The sequence below is a fragment of the Miniopterus schreibersii genome (genome assembly GCF_964146895.1).
Source record: "Miniopterus schreibersii genome assembly, chromosome: 4".
NCBI classification, from domain to species: Eukaryota; Metazoa; Chordata; class Mammalia; order Chiroptera; family Miniopteridae; genus Miniopterus; species Miniopterus schreibersii.
In genome coordinates, this window is record NC_138105.1 from 98,076,405 (window position 1) to 98,096,788 (window position 20,384).

The 20,384-nt window shown below is 54.0% G+C and overlaps 1 protein-coding gene across 2 annotated transcripts; it reads left to right on the top strand.

Annotated features, from left to right (window-relative positions):
* Nucleotides 1-1,602: 1,602 nt before the first annotated feature.
* HRH2 (histamine receptor H2) lies at nucleotides 1,603-19,223 on the top strand (the record flags this gene model as incomplete). Of its 2 annotated transcripts, none has more annotated exons than XM_081135841.1 (2): nucleotides 1,603-2,666; nucleotides 18,967-19,223. In XM_081135841.1, 2 exons carry the CDS (start codon nucleotides 1,603-1,605, stop codon nucleotides 19,109-19,111), a joined length of 1,209 nt encoding a protein of 402 aa, XP_080991967.1. In that variant the 3' UTR covers nucleotides 19,112-19,223. The 2 variants fall into 2 exon arrangements, with proteins under 2 accessions (XP_080991967.1, XP_080991968.1); XM_081135842.1 differs by lacking the exon at nucleotides 18,967-19,223 and adding an exon at nucleotides 14,896-14,955.
* Between the last annotated feature and the right edge of the window lie 1,161 nt (nucleotides 19,224-20,384).

Genomic DNA, 20,384 nt, shown 5'->3' on the forward strand with positions numbered 1-20,384 from the left:
CAGTATGCAACCAATCGATGTGTCTCTCTCCCATCGATGTTTCTCTCACTCTCTCTTTCTCTCTCCCCCTTCCACTCTCTCTAAAAAGCAATGAAAAAATATCCTCAGGTGAGGATTAAAAAATAATAATAATAAACCATGAGCAGCCCTACCCCCACTCCCCACCCCATGGACTGTTATGCAGCCATTAGAAAGATTTCGTAAGGTCTGTACCAGCTGGCCTGGATGTGGGACCACATGTGCTGCCAAATAAGAAATGTAAGATTTAGACAGATGTTTAGAGCTGGTGGCTACTGGGGTGCAATTGGCCAGTGATGACAGCAGTAAACCTGGTCCTCTGCCCGGTTCTGTGCATCCCGTGAACTAAGAATAGCTTTTACGTTTCTCAGTAGTTTGGAAATAGTTGTAAAGAGTTGGAGAAAATATAAAGAAAATATTTTGTGGCCTGTGAACATTACGTGAAATTCAAATGTCAGGGGCCATGGTAAAGTCTTCTTGGAGGCCAGCGTGCTTACTCGTATGCCCATCATCTGTTGTCTGGGTAGGAGGTTTTCCCTCTATGGTGCCAGAGCTGAGTTGCTGCAACAGAGACCATGTGGGGTGCAGAGCAGAAAATATTTTCCTGGAAAAGTTTGCTGGCACCTGGTTCAGGACATGATGACATTCTGTAAAACAGCAGCGTCGGGCACTGTTCTCGGCCCTGTATCGAGTAAATTCATTCCATTTGTTTATTTATTCATTCATCTTATGACGTATCCATCAGACTCTAGCGCCTACCTGCGGGCCAGGTTTGGGGAACCGGCGCTGAACAAGCAGACGCACCCCACCTGGCGGAGCGGGGAGTCCGTCTAGATCTACCTTTCTCCTATATAAACAGCCCCTCACTGTTTATCTCATACAGGGACATGCGGTCCAGCCCCTTGCATCCTGACTCCCTCCCTCCTCACACTGCACATCCTGATTGCCTCAGTGACGTCTGAGAAGAGGCATCCAGGCTGGCCCCAGGCATCCTGGTATCCTGCAGGGAGGTCAAGGTCTAGAATGATTCATCCTGAATCGGGTCACGCTGGTTGGCCTGGCTTCAAGTGCTCAACACTCGGCCTTTGCATTTGCAGCTCCTGCTCTCCAGTGGTCTCAAGAGGGAGACTTGGCAGCCCTTGACCCGTCACGTGGATGGGAGCTGCTGTCAGCTATGAAGAAGGATGCGGCCTCGTCTCCACATGATCCCTCCCACATAAAACCAAAGCCACCTCCAGACACATGCCCCAGTGCCTCCGTCTCTGCAAAACCCGGAGAGCGGAGACCTGCTCCAGTCCCGGAGGAAGCCAGTTCTGCAGGGGCAATCTGAGGACTGCAGTTTGAACCACCAGTGTTGCCTCTTCTCCATTCACACTCATGACCAGCACCTCCCAGGAGACTGCTCTATTTATTTCTAGAAAAACAGCACTGAGCCACTCATTGTAGCCTCCCCACATTTGGACACTTGCTTTTGGTTCTGTCGAGCAGCCTAGATCCCAGTGGTTGACAAAACGGACACATTGGGGAGCTGAAAGAGAAGCAGCCAGAGGCTGTGGGCAGAGGAAGGAGCCTCTGGGCCCCGGGATGGAGCCCAACACAACCTGTCTGGACTCTGTTGCGTTCAAGATCACCGTGAGTGTGGCCCTCACCACCCTCATCTTCATCACTATCGCTGGCAACGTGGTCGTCTGCCTGGCCGTGGGCCTGAACCGCCAGCTCCGCAATCTGACCAACTGCTTCATCGTGTCCTTGGCCATCACTGACCTGCTCCTCGGCCTCCTGGTGCTGCCCTTCTCAGCCTTCTACCAGCTGTCCTGCAGGTGGGGCTTCAGCAGGGTCTTCTGCAACATCTACACCAGCCTGGACGTGATGCTCTGCACGGCCTCCATCCTCAATCTCTTCATGATCAGCCTTGACCGGTACTGCGCCGTCACAGACCCCCTGCGCTACCCCGTGCTGGTCACCCCGGTCCGGGTCGGCGTCTCCCTGGCCTTGATTTGGGTCGTCTCTATCACCCTGTCCTTCCTGTCTATCCACCTGGGGTGGAACAGCAGGAGTGAGACCAGCAGGGTCAATCACACCAACCTGTCCTGCAAAGTCCAGGTCAACTTGGTGTACGGCTTGGTGGATGGGCTGGTCACCTTCTACGTGCCTCTGCTGATCATGTGCGTCACCTACTACCGCATCTTCAAGATCGCCCGGGAGCAGGCCAAGAGGATCCATCACGCCAGCTCCTGGAAGGCGGCCACCATTAGGGAGCACAAGGCCACGGTGACACTGGCCGCCGTGATGGGGGCCTTCATCGTCTGCTGGTTCCCCTACTTCACCGTGTTTGTCTACCGGGGGCTGAGAGGGGATGAGGCCATCAACAAGACCTTGGAGGCTGTCGTTCTGTGGCTGGGCTACGCCAACTCGGCCTTGAACCCCATCCTGTACGCTGCGCTGAACAGAGACTTCCGCACGGCGTACCAGCAGCTCCTGCGCTGCACGTACGCCGGCCACAGCACCCACGACACTTCCCTGAGGTCCCAGGGCTCTCGGCTCTCCAGGACTCAAAGCCGAGTACCCGGGCAGCAGGAGGAGAAGCCCCTGAAGCTGCAGGTGTGGAGTGGGAGAGAGATCATGGCACCCCAAGGAGCCACAGACAGGTAACGACCCTGGCTTTCAGTGCCCAGGACAGGGGCACAGGGAGAGGTCCCTAACAGTGATCATTAAGGTAGCCGCTGCTCGCGAGGTGCTGGCACTCTTCGTGAGGGCTTTGCAGACCTTGTGCTGTGCCATCATCTCCACAGCCCTCCCTCCCTACCCCCCGAGGTGAAACTTCTTACTTCCATTTTAAAAGGACCACAGCTTGGCCAGGGCCACACAGCTGGGACCTGGATGGACAGAGGTCCCCAGCTCCAGAACCGTGGGCCCTTTTTTCTAGTTACATTGTCCTGACAATCAGATGTCCTAAGTTTGAGGAGCTAGCAGCCCTAGTGCTCACTCACATTCTGCAGGACAGCCCTCAGGTGGTGCCTGGGAGGGGGATGAGAACCCAGCTCCTCCGCTGAGCACCTACTAGGCATCAGCTCTTACGCTGGGGGCACTCAGGTCGGAGGAGGAGCACTGGCTGAGTCGGGAAGGCAGGGGCTTGGACGCTGGGTCATAGGTCTTAGGGGAAGGCAGAAGTGTTGGAAGCAAGGCGAGGTGACCCAGGCAGCTCTGTGCTCTGGAAAGATGTGGACGAGAAGCCCGAGGCAGGACATGGGTGGAGGCGCTGTGGCACTGGTCTGTGAGAGAGGAGAAGGGAGCAGTGCAGAATCCAGAGGCTACGAGGAAAACAGGCTTGGGAACACTGGATGTTTGGGGTGCAGGAGATTTAAGAGGAAGGATGCCCCAGGATGCATCTCCAGGGGGTATCCAGGCTTAGAAGGTAAGCGGGATCAGAATGAGACTTAGACAAATCCACCGGTGACAGAGCTAGTGCAGGTGTTAAATGGGAAACCGCCCCGAAGACTTGAGCAGCACTGAGACGGATGCTCACGGCATGGAGAGGAAGGTCGGGGGAGCTGGGAGAGGAACGTGTGACAGGATGCTGGCAGGACACCTGGCACAGAGATGCACTCAGTAGTTGTCACATCCCTTTCTCTTCCGCAGACCATGCCTCTGTCCCCAGGATGCTGGTCTGTGTGACTGACCCATTCACTCATCCACAAACATTTACCAACTTCCCACCGTAGGCTGAGAACGGTGCTGAGCACCAGGGATGTCGAAATGACACTTGGGGCGTTTCTCAGCTCTGCCTTCACTCACTCTGGCTAGAGCAAGTCCCTGCCTCAGTTTCCTCATCTCACAGAGTGTGGGTCTGTCCACAGGTAGCCTGCCCCGCTCACTTCCCAGGGTTGCCTGAAGCGTACGTGAGTTAAGGGGCGCCCACGGGCTCTGCCACCCCCATGGATACAAGTATGTTCTCGAGCACTGAGTGTCGGTCTCAAGGAAAGCTTGGTTGGGTGCTGCAGACCCCCACCCTCTGGGCTCTGCTCTCTGTGGGTCTCTATGGGGAACACTGTTCAACCAGACCCCTGGGCCTCTTGTCCCCTGTGGTCTTTGCAGTGGCCAGGTGGGGCATGTCCCCCCATAGACTTGGGTCTCGGGCCCTCCACCCCTCCGCTGCTAACCTTCCTCATCCAGCCTCCTCCCAGCCTCCCGGCCTCTAGACTCCCCGTCTCAAATCCATCCTGCAAGCCACCCAAAGGTATCTCTCCATAGTGCAGATCTGGAGACTTCCTGCCCAGCCCTGGCAGGTAAGATGCCCATCCGTATCCTGCCACACTCCCTCCTTCAGGAAATGGCCTTGAGTACAAAGCTAGTTTAGTTTGGGAAAACAAAGAACAAAGCAGGGGTTGGGGTGGGGGTGGACTCTCCAGGAGGTGCCACACGATTCAGTCTAGCCGTGCACGCCGCTTCCTCCCGCTCTTACCTGCGTGACCTTGGGGTGAATAGCCTGCATTACCCCTAATCCTCAGGGAAGCATTCAGTGAGCACTTAGAAGAGCTGGCACTCACTGGGTTCCACTGGCTGCTGGGTTTATAGTCTCGCCATTGTTTCTATGTATTGGCCATTCTGGGAAGACATCCTATCCCCAGCTGAGGGTGCACAGGGAGATGAAGCAATACTCCCACCCCACATCACCACTCATGCTACTGGTGGCTGCTCGGGGAGTCGCTGAGGAGCAGTCTGGCCCTGGTTCAGTGCAGCACATGCCCAGGATCAAAATGCAGTGTGCTGCGCACCAGGTGAGGTGGCATGTGGCCCAGACAGTCTGTCTCAGGGAGCAGACCTGTGAGCTAAGTCTTGAACACAGATGGGAAAGACCCGTTCGTCCAGGGTGGTGGCAGAACCTTCAGATTTGTGGCCTCATTTCATTCTCTGCACAACCCCATGAAGTAGGTGCTTATTTAGTCTCCACTTTACAGATGGGAAAACTGAGGCTTAGAGAGCTAATTAAATTGCCCCAGTGATACAAGCTAGTGAGTCAGCCAAAGCTAAGGTCTGAGCATCAACAGAAGTAGCAGCCCCCATTCCTGATGGGCCTGTGGGTGCCGGGCACACTGTGGGGTGTGAGCACCCACCTGCTCTTCTGGTCCTCATGGCCACCATGGGTGGGGGGGCTAGGAGGCACCAAGGCCAGCTGAGAGGCGGAGCCTGCCTGAGTCACACTCAGCACCTGTGGTGCACCCAGGGAAGCAGTGGACTGGATGGAGGGGTCTGGCAGAGGGGGATAGGAACCAGTTGGAGGGCCTCACACAAGGTGAGGAGCTTGGGGGAGGGAGTGCAGGAGGCCAAGCAGAGACAGAGGTGGATTTCCCCACCGAGGCTGCCAGGGCAGTCGGGACCTTGAATGGCCCTCCATAAGGTCGGCTCCCAGCTTCCCTGATACCAATATCATGTCCTTCCTGCTGTCCGTCTGGGGACAAAAACCAGTGTTGACCTGACTGGGAACCCTTATCACTTCTGAGTGGGTGGAGCTGTCTGCTTGAGCAGAGAATTCCAAGGGACTGATCAGGCCTGCCCTTGGGGTGGCAGCATGGTCAGCCAAGGGGAGATGTAGGAGGGAGAGTGGCCCCCTGGCCTGCGTCAACCAGCAGCCACCTCCCCAGCAGGATGTCCCGTCTGTCCCTTCCTGACCCCAGCTGGCCTCCCTCACCCCACTCCTCATCACCTCTGCCCTGGACAGCCTCACCGGCCTCCTCTCTGATCCCCAGCCCCAGCCCCAGCCTCTTCCCCTGCTCCACCTCCCCTGCTCGGTAGCCTCAGCCTCTAACGGACAGAAGTGGAGGTTACTGAGCTAGTTTCTGAGGGCTGCTGTAACTAATGACCACGACCCTGGTGGTTGAAAACACACAAGTTCATTCTCTTACAGTTAGGAGGCCTAGAGTCTGAGATCAAGGTGTTGGCAGGACTCCAGCGCAAAATCCGTTCCCTTGCCTTTTCCAGCCTCTGGCGGCCGTATACATTCCTTGGCTCGTGGCCCCCTCCTCACATCCCCCAACCTCTTGCCTCCATCCTCACACATTCTCACCTGTAGCCAAGTCTCCCTGTGCCCCTCTTACAATAGGGCACCTGTGATTACATTTAGGGCCCCTGGGATAATCCAGGATAACCTCCCCATCCTAAATTCCTTAATTTAATCACATCTGAGGAGTCCCTTTTTGCCGTTTAAGGTTCTAGTGATTAGGATGTGGACGTGTCGGGGCGGGGGGGGGGGGGGAGGGCATGTTCAGCTACCACGAGTCCCAGCTCCTTAGCCTGTCATTGAAAGCCCTTCAGATTTTGGTCGCTGACCACCTGTTGCCACCACCCCCAGCCACCCTCTACCCCTTCTGCCCCTGCAAAAACAAACCACTCCAAGTGTGTTCATTCACAAGCACACACCAAGAATTTGCTACACACCCGCACTGTTTGGGGCACAGCAGTGAGCAAAGCAGAGGCCGTCTTCTCTGAAGGATGTTATTCGAGAGCAGTGGTTCTCAAAGTGTGGCCCCCAGCCAGCAAAGAAGTCAGCATCAGGCCAAACTGCCTTATCCATGGCAGAGCTAGGATTCTAGCCTAAGCTGTCTGACCCCAAAGCCTGGGCTCTTTGCATGATGAAATGCTGACTAGAGTTTAATTTAGCCCAGACTCAGATGGGGAAACTAAGGCACTGGGAGGCAAGCCACCTATCTGAGGCCCACAGCAAACTCAGGAGGGGCTGGGAGTAGCTCCTGTATCTCTGGACCACTGCCTGCTGCCCGCTGCCCCGGGCTCTTGGACCCTTCTCCCAGCACTCACTGGCTCCAGGTAATCTCCCAAGGCAGGGAGATAATATTCACAAACTCCTGGGTTATCAGCAGTCTCCCTAGGGTGTGGCACTTCCTCATTCCTGCAGTGTGATACTCCTGGGGCCTGGAGTCAGGGCTGGAGAAAGACCTGGGGAGAGGCGGTGCAAAGAGGCAAGCCCCCGCCCCCCAGCTCTCCCCTGTCTGCTCTCCTTCCCTCTGTAGCCAAAGCGAGCATTTCCCAATGGAGGTGGGATTATGCAGTGCCCCTCCTGATGCATATGGAATGAAATACCAGCTTCCTATCCTGACCACCAAGGCCCTGCACCCATGTGCCCTGCCATCAGCCCAGACTACCTTCTTACCCTTCTTGGGACATCCTGAGTGTTTAATGTCTGCTTTCCCAGACCGTGAGCTTCCTGAGGGCAGGCCCATGTCTGTGGTGTTCACTGCTGTGTCCCTAACATATGCACTGTGCCCAGCATTAGCCATTTGTGAACAAATGAATGAATGAATGAATGAATGAATGCCTTATTCTAGGTCCCCCAGAGCCCTAAGAAGTGACTAATGCTGCCCCTGCCTTAAAGATCAGGAAACCAATCTCAGAGAAGAAAGTTCCAGGAACCTAGTAAAAGTTCAGGAATATCTGGTTCCTATTTTCTAAACTGAATGTCATAATGGTCCTCCCTTGGAATGTTACTGGCATCAGGGACAGGCCTCACAGCAGAATCCACTGCTGGCTGTGACTTAGAGGAGAAAGAGGCCCCTCCCCTCGACGTGTCACAGATGAGCCCAGGAAGGTGAGGAGACCTGTGTCAAAAGCACAGGAAGTGCTCCAAGTTGGGGTGGGGTCCCCGACAACCCAGACACTGTCCACTGTGTCTGCACTGCCTAGCTGGGCCAGAGGAGGGTGGAGAGGACTTCCCTTCTGCCCTAAGCCCAGTCTAGGCAGGCAGACAGGCCGCAGCACCCAACACCGTGGGAGGGAAAGCAGCAGCTATTGCTCAGAAAGGGAGTTTCCCATAAGTCACCCCTTCAAGAGCCCAAACTTGTTTGCTGGCGTCATCTGGGTTCTAAATAGTCTAACTTACTGGCACACAGGTTCCAGCATTTCTTGGCAGAGGCTCCCAGGACAGCTCTCCCCGCTCCCTGCACTAAGGGGCACAGCTGCCCCTCTGCAGCAAATCCTGCTGGCTGCTTGTTGCCGGTGCCATCCGTGCCTGGCCGTGGCACACAAGGCTGAGGGGGGGTGCTCCTGCCTCAGTGTGGAAATTAGGGAGCCGGTATGAGTCCTGGCCCCACCATACACTGGCTGGGTGATATTAGGCAGGTCACTTACTCCGCAAACTTGTGAGAATTAAAGGGGGTCAGGGACACAGGCGCAAAGCACAATTCCCGGCACGCGGCAGGTACTTTAACAGACGGGGTTTTGTTCTTTCCAACTTTCTCCTTCCCCTCACTTTGCCTCTTTGTTCATTTTCTCTTTTTCTTTATATAACAGTGTCATTGAGGTCTACTCCACATACTGCACAACCCACCATTCCAAGGGTCCAACTCACTGGCTTTTAGTGCAGTCCCAGAGCTGTGCGCCATCACCACAATCAACTTGAGGACGTTTGCACCGCCACCCCAGAGAAACCCTGTGGCCTTTAGCTATCACCCTCCACCCCCGCCTGCCCCGGCAGCCACTCACCTGCTTTCTACGCCTATAGACTTGCCTGTTCTGGGTGTTTCCTGCAATGCCTGCTCCTTGGCACCTGGCTCCTTTGGGCCAAGCTGTCTTTGAGGTTCTTTCTTCCCTACTTTCCCTTCCTCCCTGTATTTCCTCTATTCTGTTTGGAGTTTTCTTTCCTCTGTTTCGCCCCTTCCCCTCCCCTCCATAATCCCATTTCTCCTTCACCAAGTGCTTGGGCTTTATGGCAGCTCTTGACTGTTTGCTGGCCCCTGGCAGGCTGCTCCAGGTGCGAGGCTGTGTCCTGAACCACCCCGTGCCTACGTACCTAGGCCCTTCCTCCTGTCTGGGTGGCCTCAGAACACCTGCTCCCAGGCCTGCAGGGCCCCACTTCTGCACAGCGCTGCGGAGGGCAGCCAGCTACAGCAAGGAGTTAATCCTTTACCTCCTGTCTCAGCGGAGAGTTTGGGGAGTAAGACCCCCTTCCACCCTGGGGAGGAAGTCAGGGGAAGGAGAGCCCAGGGAGAGGAGGTGGAAAGCCTTTTACAGCCTCAAAAGTCAAGGAGAATAAATCATGACCCCCCCAGGAGTCACTTGAAAGGTAGAGAACTCCTCATTTACCCCCTAGGTGCTCGTACCTTTGAAGCCAGCCCCTGCCTCCCTCTGGCTTCTCGAAGACCCTTAGCCCTGCCCTTTCCCTCCTACCTTCCTTCTGGATCCTTCTGACTCAGATCTGCTGGGACCTGCTGTGGGCCTGCCTTCCCAGGGGCTGTGGTGGGGAGGGCAGGGGAGCTATGCTTTCAGGCCACTGCTAGTAGCTTTGTACCCACAAAAAACAGGTGCACTCCAGGTGATCAAATTAGGAAAAGGCCCTCTGTCCAGGGAGCCCGGGCAGCAGCAGCAGCTCTGGGTTTCAATTCCGAAACCCTTGTGCAGGGGGCAGGCTGCAGACCCTCCAGGCCCCATGGGAGCTGGCCTGATGTGGGGCAGGCAGCAGACAGCATTTTCTGCGAAGGGCCAGACAGTAAATATTTCAGACTTGCAGCTCCTACATTCTCTGTCACAACTACTGTACCTGGCCCTCATACTGGACAACACATATGCGAACGGGAGTGGCTGTGTTCCACTGAAACCTGATACACAGACACTGAAATATGAATTCCACAGCATTTTCACCAGTCACAAAATGTTATTCTTCCATTCACCTCCCCCCCCACCATTTAAAAAAAAAAAAGGTGGTGGGCTGGATTTGGCCCGCAGGCTATAGTCTGCCAACCCCTGATTAAAGCAAAGAAATGGGTGCCAATTCCAGCCCCAGCACTTGCTGGGCTCTGTGACTTTGGGCAGATGGCTTGCCTTCTCTGAGCCTCAGCTTGCTCATCTGCAAAATGGGAATAAAAGTGCCTCTCTGTGAGGACTGTAATGAGATTTAGCACCAATTTGTGCAAAGCACGAGGCCCTGACCCTGAGCCTGGTATCCCTCATCTGAAAATAGGGGCCTTGGATCCATCTCAAGAGACCATTCCAACACTAATTATATACAAATGCTGAACAAGGGAGAGATTATGCCAAACCCTCAACTGTGCTTGTGTCAAGAATCTTCTGGCAAGGGCAGTGAGGAACGTGTTTTTCATACTAATGAATCGTTCTGAGTGTGGAGGCAAATTCAGTAAAATGCGTCCTTGTCACGTCCTGAGCTGTGAGTGCAGGGACCAGCAGCAGGTGGGGTACAGACTGGGAGCAGTATGGGGCTGCCAAGAGAGCCCAGCCTGGTACACGGGACCTGGATTTCTCACGGCCTCTGCAACTAACTGGCTGGGTGGCCTTAAGAAGACCACATCCCTCTCTGAGCGGTTTCCTCAGCTGTCAAAGAGCTAACACTTCAGGTGGCAGTAACTGTTCCTGGAGAAGCAGCAATAAGTCACACAGGCTCTCTGCTTTGGGGTGACGCTGGTGTTCATGAAACCCACAAGGGCTGTTTGTGGCAATGTTGGGGGACAGGGGTGGGTTGTGCCCGAGACCTGCTGGGCACTACAGGGGGTCCACAGACCCTGAGGCTCTCCTGGGGTATGAGGACCACTCCCTCCCTGCCTAGAGATAGAAAGGGGGAGGGGTCAGGGAGTTTGTCCCAGCTGCCAAAAAGTGGCAGATGGCTCTACAAAGCATCAGTGGGTCTACTTGCCAGGCTCCGATCGTGCAGAAGGCTGTGGTGGACAGGGACGGTTGCAGGCTTTGGGCATCTCAGGCCCTTGGATGAGACTCAGGCCTTCCTCATTCCAGGGCTGAGCGCATGCCATCATTACCTGCCCAGAGAGGTTCAGGGTAGGCTGCAAGGCAGTCCCTAGTGCCCAGAGGACTCAGGGAACTTCCCCTCCCCACACTGACTTGGGAGACATGGAATACTTGCAAATACTGAATTATTGCTAAAAATGGAACATTCTGTTGAAATGGAAAGTCAAAGAGAAACCCCGTTCCAGTTGCCAATGTCCATGACCCCTGAAGTCGCAGCTCTGCGCTCTCTCCCTGTCTTTCATGAGCAGATGGGGCCTTAACTTGGCAATCAAGAAGAGCCACACGTGGAATCCTAAGCAGGCCTCATGTCTCCTGTTTGGGAGCTGCTGAGTCTTACCGATTCATATTCACTCAGCCCCTGTGCCCATTCCCACAAGGGAATTTGGGGAGAGGAACACTAATGGAGACATCAAATGAGCAGGGAGGGGTACAGATATGTGTGCCATGTTCGAGCAAGGCAGGTGTGGGGCCTAGGGGGCCCGGGGACACCCTTCTGGAAGGGGTGATGTCTCAGTTGGCTCTGAAGGACACTAGGAAAATTTTCGTTGCTGAGGGGCAGAGGTTGGAGGTGTCACTCCAGGCAAAGGGACAGCATGTGAAGGCTGGGGGGAGGGGGAGGACTCAGGCAATGGGGAGCCATTCAGTGCCTGGTCTGTTAGGAGAGCTCTGAAGGCTGACCTCCCCGTGTTGCTGGCCAGGTGACCTTGGGCAAGTACTTCCTTCTCTCAAACCTTGTCCCCATCTGAAAAGTCAGGTTGATGGCGACAGCACCTCCCTCCCAGGGCTGGGGGAAGACCAAGGACATTAATGCCTGTGCCTGGACAGAAGCTGAGAGCACAGCCCACGTGTAAGATTCTTTGTTTCCGTCTGTTCAGCGGCTCACAGACCAAAAAAGTGCACATCTTCCAGGTCAGGGGAGCTCAGTCCACTTCAGTTGTAAACATAGTGAGTCTGGAAGTTGAACCCAGTCACTACAAGATTCTCCCCACCCCCTCCATCTCTCCAAAGGCTGTCTGGCCACAAGGCACCCTCTGGACCACTCTCTAGACCTGTCCCACCAGCTTCTCCATCCCCAACGCCCATGCCATGCCTGCCCCCAGGGGACACAACTGGCCTGCTCCTGGGCTCTCCCTGGCACTGATGAGGACCAGCCACATCCCCCCATGGGCCTTAGTCTCAGCTGCAGGCTACAAGTCCCCCAGGAGTCCCCCAGCAGGTAGACCCCAAGACCCAGCCACATTCTGGGGCTCACAGTAGGTCTGGGAGAGTTTGGGGGGGGAATCCTGCACCCCCTTTGGGAGCAGAGGAATTGGGGTACAGGGGCTACATGAAGCCTCCTTGACGTTTATGCCAGGGCCCCTTCCTTGCCCTGGTTTCCAGCTGGGAAGGAAGGCACAGCCCCTGTGCTTTCAGACACCTCCCCACACACCTTCCAGTGGCCCTCACCTCACCTCTAGTCAGGGTTTTCACCCTAAAAGAGGGGTGGGGGCAGGGCCCACACTAGCACCTGACTCTCAGCCTACACCCCCAGCCCCTGGTTGCTCCACCTCCTCTCTGGGTAGTGGCATCTGCTCTCACAGGCTCTGAAAACCAAAAACGAATGCCCCTGGGCTCTCCCCAGGGTTTCTGCCTGAGGCTTAAGAAATCCTTCAGCCCTCACCTGCAGTAGCTGCCACTGGATGGTGGGGGGCAGGGGCAGCCCTGGAGATGGGACAAGCATTGGGGGGGGAAGCCACAGCACTCCTCCTTGACATCGCAAAATAGTACTCTATCCTACCCCATCTGAGACAGCACACGCCTGGCACACTGGCCCCCATTCAATGACCAACTACCTGGTGACAGCAACTAGTAACCACCACTGCTCTGGGACTGGCTGTGCCTGGTGGAGTCAGGCTGCCTGCGAGCTGACTGACCTTGGGCACGTTACTTAACCTCTCCGTGCCTCAGTTTCTTCACCTGTAAAGGGGGATGTTACTAGTACCGCTTCAAAAGGTGGTCGTGAGGGATAAAGGAGAGGATGAATACACAGCCCAGAGGACGGCCGACACAGCCGGTGGCAGGTGGCCGTCAGGGAGGGCTGCGTGGAGAGCCTTGCCATTGTCTGAAATGTTTTATTGCTGTGCTTTGCTGGGGTCTCCACATTTTTGCTTTGACATCTCCATGCAGAGAACATCTTGTTTCTTTCAGATTATTTCCCTAGAAATGACATCCCTAGAAACAGAGTGACTGGTCACAGGGGAGAGATATTACCCCTTGCCCAGCTATTTTCTAGACAGGCTTCCCTGCCAGTGGGAAGGATCACTTCCTGGCAGCTGGTCGGGGTGGGAGTCAGCTGCTGAGGGTTCAAATTTGAGCTTTGCTAGTGACTCGGAGGCATCACTCACCTGCCAGAGTCGCGGTTTCCTTTTCTGTGCAATGGGGACACCGATGTTTGCCTTAGAGCACCATCGGGAGGGCTCACTAGAAAAAGGGTGCAAGACAGCCTGCTCGGGACCTAGCACATGTGCGAGCACTCAGGAAACGCTAGTTCTTGTGGATCATTCATTCATTCACCAGCACAAGTCACGGACGCCAGCGATGCGCAGCACAGGGCCCGGTTAGAGTCACAGCCACACCCTCCCTCCAGGGGCGCCCAGGCTGGCCCCAGGCTGCGACCACCAGTGTTCAGGGATCTGTGCCCTGGGAGGTCCCCAATCAAGATTCCTTTTAGGAACCCAAAGCACCCGAGCCCTCGCAGCAATGTCCCTTGTCAAAGGGAGAAAACGAAAAGGGATTCATGGTTTGTGACTGTTACTTACGGCTCTCCGCTAAGTCCCAGGGAGTTCTGGGGTGCCTTTTTCTAGATAAATGTCACCTTATTTGTCATGCATGTAAACGTGTTTGCAAAGCCCCTGCAGGAAGTATGTCCATCTTGCTCTGACCCTTGCTATGGAAAAGTGTGTCCGTCTTGCTCTGGCCTTTGCTATGGAAGGACAGAAAGAGAGCTCCCCCTTAGGGACTTACGACTGGCTGATGTCCCTGCCCATGGCCCACCCCTTCCAAGCAGACCCCGTGTTTACTTCCAGAAAATGATGAGAAAGCCATGAAAAAATAATTTCTTCCATGAGCAGAGGGGTGAAGCTTGATCATTTCTGCAAATTGGGCAATACTGGTTTGTGGTAGAAAACAAAGGCTTATGAAGATAACCCTCTGAGGGGGCACTGGGTTATCCCGACATTTTCACCTTGGAGCTTATTTTAACACAACCAGAAATTAGGTCTGGCCTGGAAAAGAGGGCTGCCACAGATTTTGGCAAAAGCTGGAGGAAGGAGGAAAGGCCCACGGTGAGTCCTCGCTGGCTCCCAGGAGAGGACAGGACAGGACAGGACAGGGCAGGGCAGGGCACTTCCCCTCCAATGTCCTCCACTTTCGCTTCCTTCTAAAGTGGCAGGACAGGACAGGACAGGACAGGGCAGGGCACTTCCCCTCCAATGTCTTCCACTTTCGCTTCCTTCTAAAGTACAGGCTTCCCAGTAACCTAGTTCCCATGGTGCTGCTGAAACTGACCCCGTGGCTGTGGTGGTTCTTCGTGTTGTTGGGTACCAGAAGGCAGGGTTCAGGGATCAGCCCAGACCCTCAACACAGTCCCTCAACCACCAGTTCTTGGTGACTCTCAGGGGCAAAGCAGCTAATGCCTACACCAGTCGCAGGAAACAAGGGAGGGACAGTAGAGAAGGCTCTCTTAGAATTTCAAAACATTTCACGCTCCCATCTCATCCCGTGGCTTCAACAGCCCTTTCACTGGAATTACCTCCATTTTACAGATGAGGGGAGGGGCTTGGGGAGGGAGATGAAGTTATCTGAAACCCACCATGGGAAAACCTCACACTTTCTCCCAATTGTCCCAGCACATGGGTGTTGGCTGAAATGGCACCGTCCTGGGGTTTTTGCCCACGAGGCTCTCCAGGCTAGTAGCAGTGGGAAGGTAACTATGGAAATAAAGCCAGCACGAAACGCACGCACAGGGGTGAGGGCTTCCAGGGGAAGCACTCTGCTGACAATCTGTGGACTGGGAAGTGAGAAGATAGAAAATCACCATCTGAACTGAGACTTACTGGGTTTTTCATTCACTAGTTCACATGATTGAACAGCGACTATAAACCTGGATAGTGGGTAGAAGATGAAAGATCCGAGGCCTGCCTTTCGTCTGGGAGACAGACAAACTGATGGTTAAGCCCAGGAGGTAAGCGCCTCAGCAGAGGGGTGAGGATCTGGGAGGGCATCAGTAACCCTGGGAGACCTCAGAGACAGCTTCCCAGAGGTCGTGATGCCTGAACAGGGTCTGGACACCAAAGTAGAAGTTGAACAGCCAGGAATAAAATAAATAAATCAAGGGCTTTTCAGTGACGGGAACACGAGAAAGTGCAGAGCGATGAGGGCGTGCAGCGCTCTGCACGTGTGGAATCTGAACCGTCAGCACTACAGGGTGATGGGAGGGGCGCTGGCGTTCATCACCTGTGGTCATTACTACACGCCGGCAGGCTGCTGTAACATTTCCTAGTCAAGAAAGCCCAGGTTCAGAGGCTTTCAGAGTGGCACGGAAACTGGGTCCTGACCCCTAGTGGCGAGACATACTAAAACGCCCTCAACATGAGATTCCAGCTCCAAGAACATTTATTTAGGAATAGTATTAGTCAGGTCACTGTTAACTGCCCATTACAGAAATGCAGTTAAGGAAAAGAAGCTGGGATTGGTGGAGGGAAGGAATTGGCTCATAGACCTGAAGAGACCCAGAGCAGCTTCAAGCGCGGCTGGATCCAAATGCTTAAATGTCATTAGAAATGTGTCTCTCTCCAGCTTTCAGCTCGATTTCACACTGCGTTGACTCTCTTCTCAGTAGGGTCTCCCCGGGGTGCCGCCAGCACGCCAGGCTGACATCTTACCGTCTCAGCGGCCCCGTGGGAAATATGTCCCTTTCCGACTGCTCCAGCAAAAAGTTCCAGGCTTATGTTTCACTGGCTGGGCTGGGTCATGCGTGTGCCTTCACACTCACACCTGGATCCAGGGCAAAGAAGCATCCAACCCCACTGCACCACACAGGCAGAGTGGGGGCTTTGGACCCCAAAGAAAAAAAGTCAAGGTGCTGTTCCCAGGAAGAGGGGAGATGACAGTGACAGGTGCCTACCGCAGGCACATACTGAGTGGCAGACACCCTATTCTGTGCTCTCCTAGAACCCCATTGAAGTCCCTTAGCTCTAAGTGTCAGTGCTCAGGGCAAAAATGAGCCATGGGGCCATGAAGGGGGTCGAGGGCTATTAAACCTACTAGCATCTCTAGACGTGCATAATGTGACAGAGTCTACGCAGTGTGGGAAGCCAGCTCAGTGTCTCAACCCAGCTCTCACTTGGCATGGACGGCACACTAAGTAAAGGAGGGGGGGCTCCATGCTATGCACTTAAGTTAAATAATGCTAAATATGCATGTTACAGAATTTTTATAACAGGGTAAAATTCCATATGGTAAGGAGGAAAGAGAATGGGGGGGGGGGAAGGCAGCTTAACACAAAGCAAGAAAACTCAGGGGAAATTTGAGAAAAGGTGGGGCAAATATAAAACACAAAATCACACTGAAGAAGTTCGTTAGAATAGGTCAGTAATCACAGCACATGTAAATGGAACTGGCCAATGGAAAAAATGAAGATGGTCAGGTTTGATTTTTTTTTTATATCCAAACAAATATTTTTTTACAAGAGTTAGATATAGGGAAACAAAAATTTTGAAAGTTTAAGGAAGGAAAAATACAATAAACTAAGCAAATACTAAGCAAAAGAAACCTGGGTAGCTAAGTTCATATCAGACAGAGTGAACTGTAAGTAAAAAGTATCACTCAAAATAAGGACGGTCGTAGTATTTTTAAAGAGATTCAGTTCACCAGAAAGATAGTAATTCTAAACTTGTATGTATCGAATAAAGTCGCTTCGAAACTGCGTAAAGTAAAATTGAGAGAGCTACATGGAGAAGTTAATCATTAGCACCATAAATAACAGATATTCAGGATGAAAGGGTAATATAATGAAAGATGCTGCAGAGCTTAAGAACGGTAAGATCAACGTTATGCCCCTGCATCCATTTACTACTCTTTGATTTTCTTTAAACTATACATAGGTGCTTTCATAGCCTCTGGACATACGGATGCATTTTATTTAAAAATATTTAATGGCAAAATCAACATGTAACAGAAAGAGATACCTGAGGAGAGGGGTTGAGATGTTTATTTTCTTTGTTTTGTTCATTTCTATGTTCTGAAATTTTTTACCATGAACATGTGATATTTCCATAATAATCTTATTTTAAGTGATTTTTAGCCCTTTAGGAGAAGGGAGGTAGTTGTTTCCTAGCTCAGAGCTAGCTTTTCTTCTATAACTTGGCTCACTTCAGTGAACGTCGCTCTATCAGAGCCGCAGGCTCCGTCTGGAATGTCAGTTAGCCCAAGGGCAGAAGCCTGCCCGCTCGGTCAGCTGTGTACACAGCCAGCACAGAGCAGGCCCGGGCCTCTGGAGTATGACCCTGGGTCCAGGCGATGCCGGGTGCTCTGGAGAGGGCGCGGGGGCCTCTGGCTCTGAAGGACGCATGGGTGTTGCCCTTGTTCACAAAGCCTGGCAAGGTCGGGCATCCAAATCTGCAGCTCCCATCTGAGGGGCCCTGGGGAAGCTCCCCCTCTCTCCACGTGGAAGGGAGAAGGGACAATGAGCTTGACTCCTCTGGTGGCTTCACAGATAATGGCTGGAGCTGAGGCAGAAGGAGCTTCATGGGACATCCAGAGGAACTGCGATGGGCCTCAGGACCAAGGGATGGATGACTCCCAGGTGGACAGTGGACAAGGAAAGCTGCCTCTCCAGCCTAGGCGGGGAGTGAGAAATGAGGCAGCACTTAGGGCCTTAGAGCTGAAGCCAGGTCCTGTCCTGCCCTGGAGCTGCAGACCTGCCTGACAGTCTCTAGGGGCGAGGCACCATGCCATGCTCGGCTTCTCCTGTGTGGGGGCCAAGGGCGAGCTGGGAGGGCCGGGCTGGGCCTGGGCTGTGCACTCCCCAGACCCCCTGTCCCTTGCAAACCCTCTTCCCGCCCAGCTCTTGGTCCTTCCCCACCTGCATTACATGCACTTCAACGTCTGCACCAACTCTGTTTTCACTAAAAGACGCTTCTGAGAAAACTATACCGGCGCTGTAAACGGAAACGCAGCACCACGTGTGGGGAACAGAAGAGCTCGTGGACATACGATGCAATAACACAAAACAATGTCATCAGTTTGGCCAGACCAGCTGCGAGAGTGGTCTCTGCCTGCACCCTGCTCTGTTACAAAGGCCGAGGCAGGCGTTCGGTGCCGAAACACAGGCGCTCTGCTGAGCCTTTCCCTCCGACGCCATGGGCTGGCTTCTAATACAGATGAGGAAGGAATCTCATTGAACGTAGCAGAGGGAAAGAGGTCCCCACCCACATCCTAGCAGGCAGCAGGGCAAAGGGGCTTTGTGAGCCCAGATCTGAGGGAAATCCTCTGCTTTCTGAAAATATATGTCAGATACTTTGTGAAAAAACTGTCCTACCAAGCGTTTGGCTTATGCACCTTCAGTGGCCTCTCCTATCAGATTGACACTAGGTGAGGACCTACTAAGTGCCAGCTACATTCTAGGGGTTTGGAAGGCAAACATTTGGGAACACACATTCTAATGGAGTCGTTCTCAACTGACTTGGATGAAAGGCTGACTAAATCTTTGCGTCTTCTCCCAATCTTTCCCCAACTCATGCAAGGTGTGCTGTGGATGCTCAGGGATCGTTTCATTAAGATTCAGAAACAGCAAACATTAATTGGGCTCCTACTATGAGCCCGACTGCAGAACACTTAATCCTTTCAAGAACTGGAAAGGTAGTTATATAAAGGATATATATATAAAGGTTCAGAGGGGTTAAGTCACTTGACGAAGGGCACACAGCATGTTGAAGCAGAGGTGGGATTTGAAAGCAGGTCTCCAGAGTGCTCCCCCTTGTGGGCTGAGGGAAGAAGTTCCCTCTGTACATGGGAGGTCTGCCCCCTCCCACCCACCCTTCCTGGGGCCTGGCAGAGAAGAAGAAAGTCCAGAGGTTAGGCCCTGGCGCCAAGGGCCTCGCTCAGTGGACACCACAGCCCTGACCTGTGCTTGTGTCTCCTCAGGAATCCCAAGCTGTCCTGCACCGTGTGCTCCAGGAACCTTCTGAACAGCTGCAAGAGTCTGTGGGGACTTCGGTTCCTCCAGAGACACGTGGGAGGCCCCTCAGAGGAGCAGTCGCTGAAGACACCACCCTTCCAGGCCGTTTAGAGCTGGCCCCAGGACACTGAAGATACTGCTTCTGGTCATCAAGATGTGACTAAGAGCCAGCAGCCCCCAAAGCCATCGAGAAGACAACCTTGCCTAAGTCTGGGACTCCCAGAGGACACAGTAGGGTGCTGGGGTCCTCGGGCCTGGGGTGGAGCAGCCTGCCTGTGCTCAGCATTCCCAGAGAGGTGTTCAGGACTCCTCTGAGCCCAAGCTCATGCTGGAGCTGGCCCTGAGTCCTTAGCAGAGGTGGGGGACATTCAGGATGTGTGCACGTGTGTGTGCATGGACATGAACATGCCCTCTGAGCACAGCAGACGGTACTGCCATAAGTGCTAGCGTCTGACTCCCCGTGGTTCTTCAAGATAAAGGGAAGGGAAGAAGAGGGAAGGGAGGGAAGGGGAAATTAGCCTTTAGTGAACACCTACTGTATGTGAGGTACTTCACCCGCATGAGCCCCCATAATCCTATCACCTGCAAGGAGGATCTCTGTCCCTACTTTACAGAGGTAGAAACTGAGGCTCAGCAAAGCACGGCACCTGCCCAAGGCCGCTCAACTAGAATGCGTGCCCGTCTCCATAGGAGGAGCTAGAAAAATAGTTGTTGAAGGAACAAATGAATGAACAAATGAATGGGAGGATGGGGAAAAGCCAGGCTGCCAGCCCGTGCTCTCGACACAACACTACACTGCCTCTTGGGAGAGGGGTCAAGATGCTTCCATGACTGAGCCCACCCAGCAAGGCTCAGACTGGAGCCCGGGGGTCCCTCATTGCTGCAGCATGAGTGGACTTGCTGGGAAAAGTGAGCCAGGTGGCGGGGGGGGGGGGGGGGGGGGGGAAGGGGAAGGTTGGGGGAATGCAACAGATGAGGGTGGGGGAGTTGGCCCTGCAGCACCCTCTTCTGGATGCATGGCCTTGGGCAAGTTAGGGGACCCCTCTGGGCATCTCTACTCCTCTGTCCTAGGGGGTAAGCTCCCCTGTTCTATTTATAGGGTGGTGACAGCCCCAGAGAGGTGAGGGTATCCATGGACTCTTCTCGCTGACCACTGCCCCTCCCTGAGTTCATTGTTCCCCTCCTTCCAAGACCCCCTCTGGTGTCTACTCCCTGCCCACACATGCCTTCAAGTCCCCCTTGAAGCTCCCTGTCCTCTCCCAGCCATCAATGTGGCTGCTCCCCGAGCCTCCTCCTCTCGCGGCGATTTCTCTCCCTCTGTGGCCTCATTTACACCCTCAAAACTGAAGTTACCCGGAGACTTACCTCTGAGCAGATCATTCAC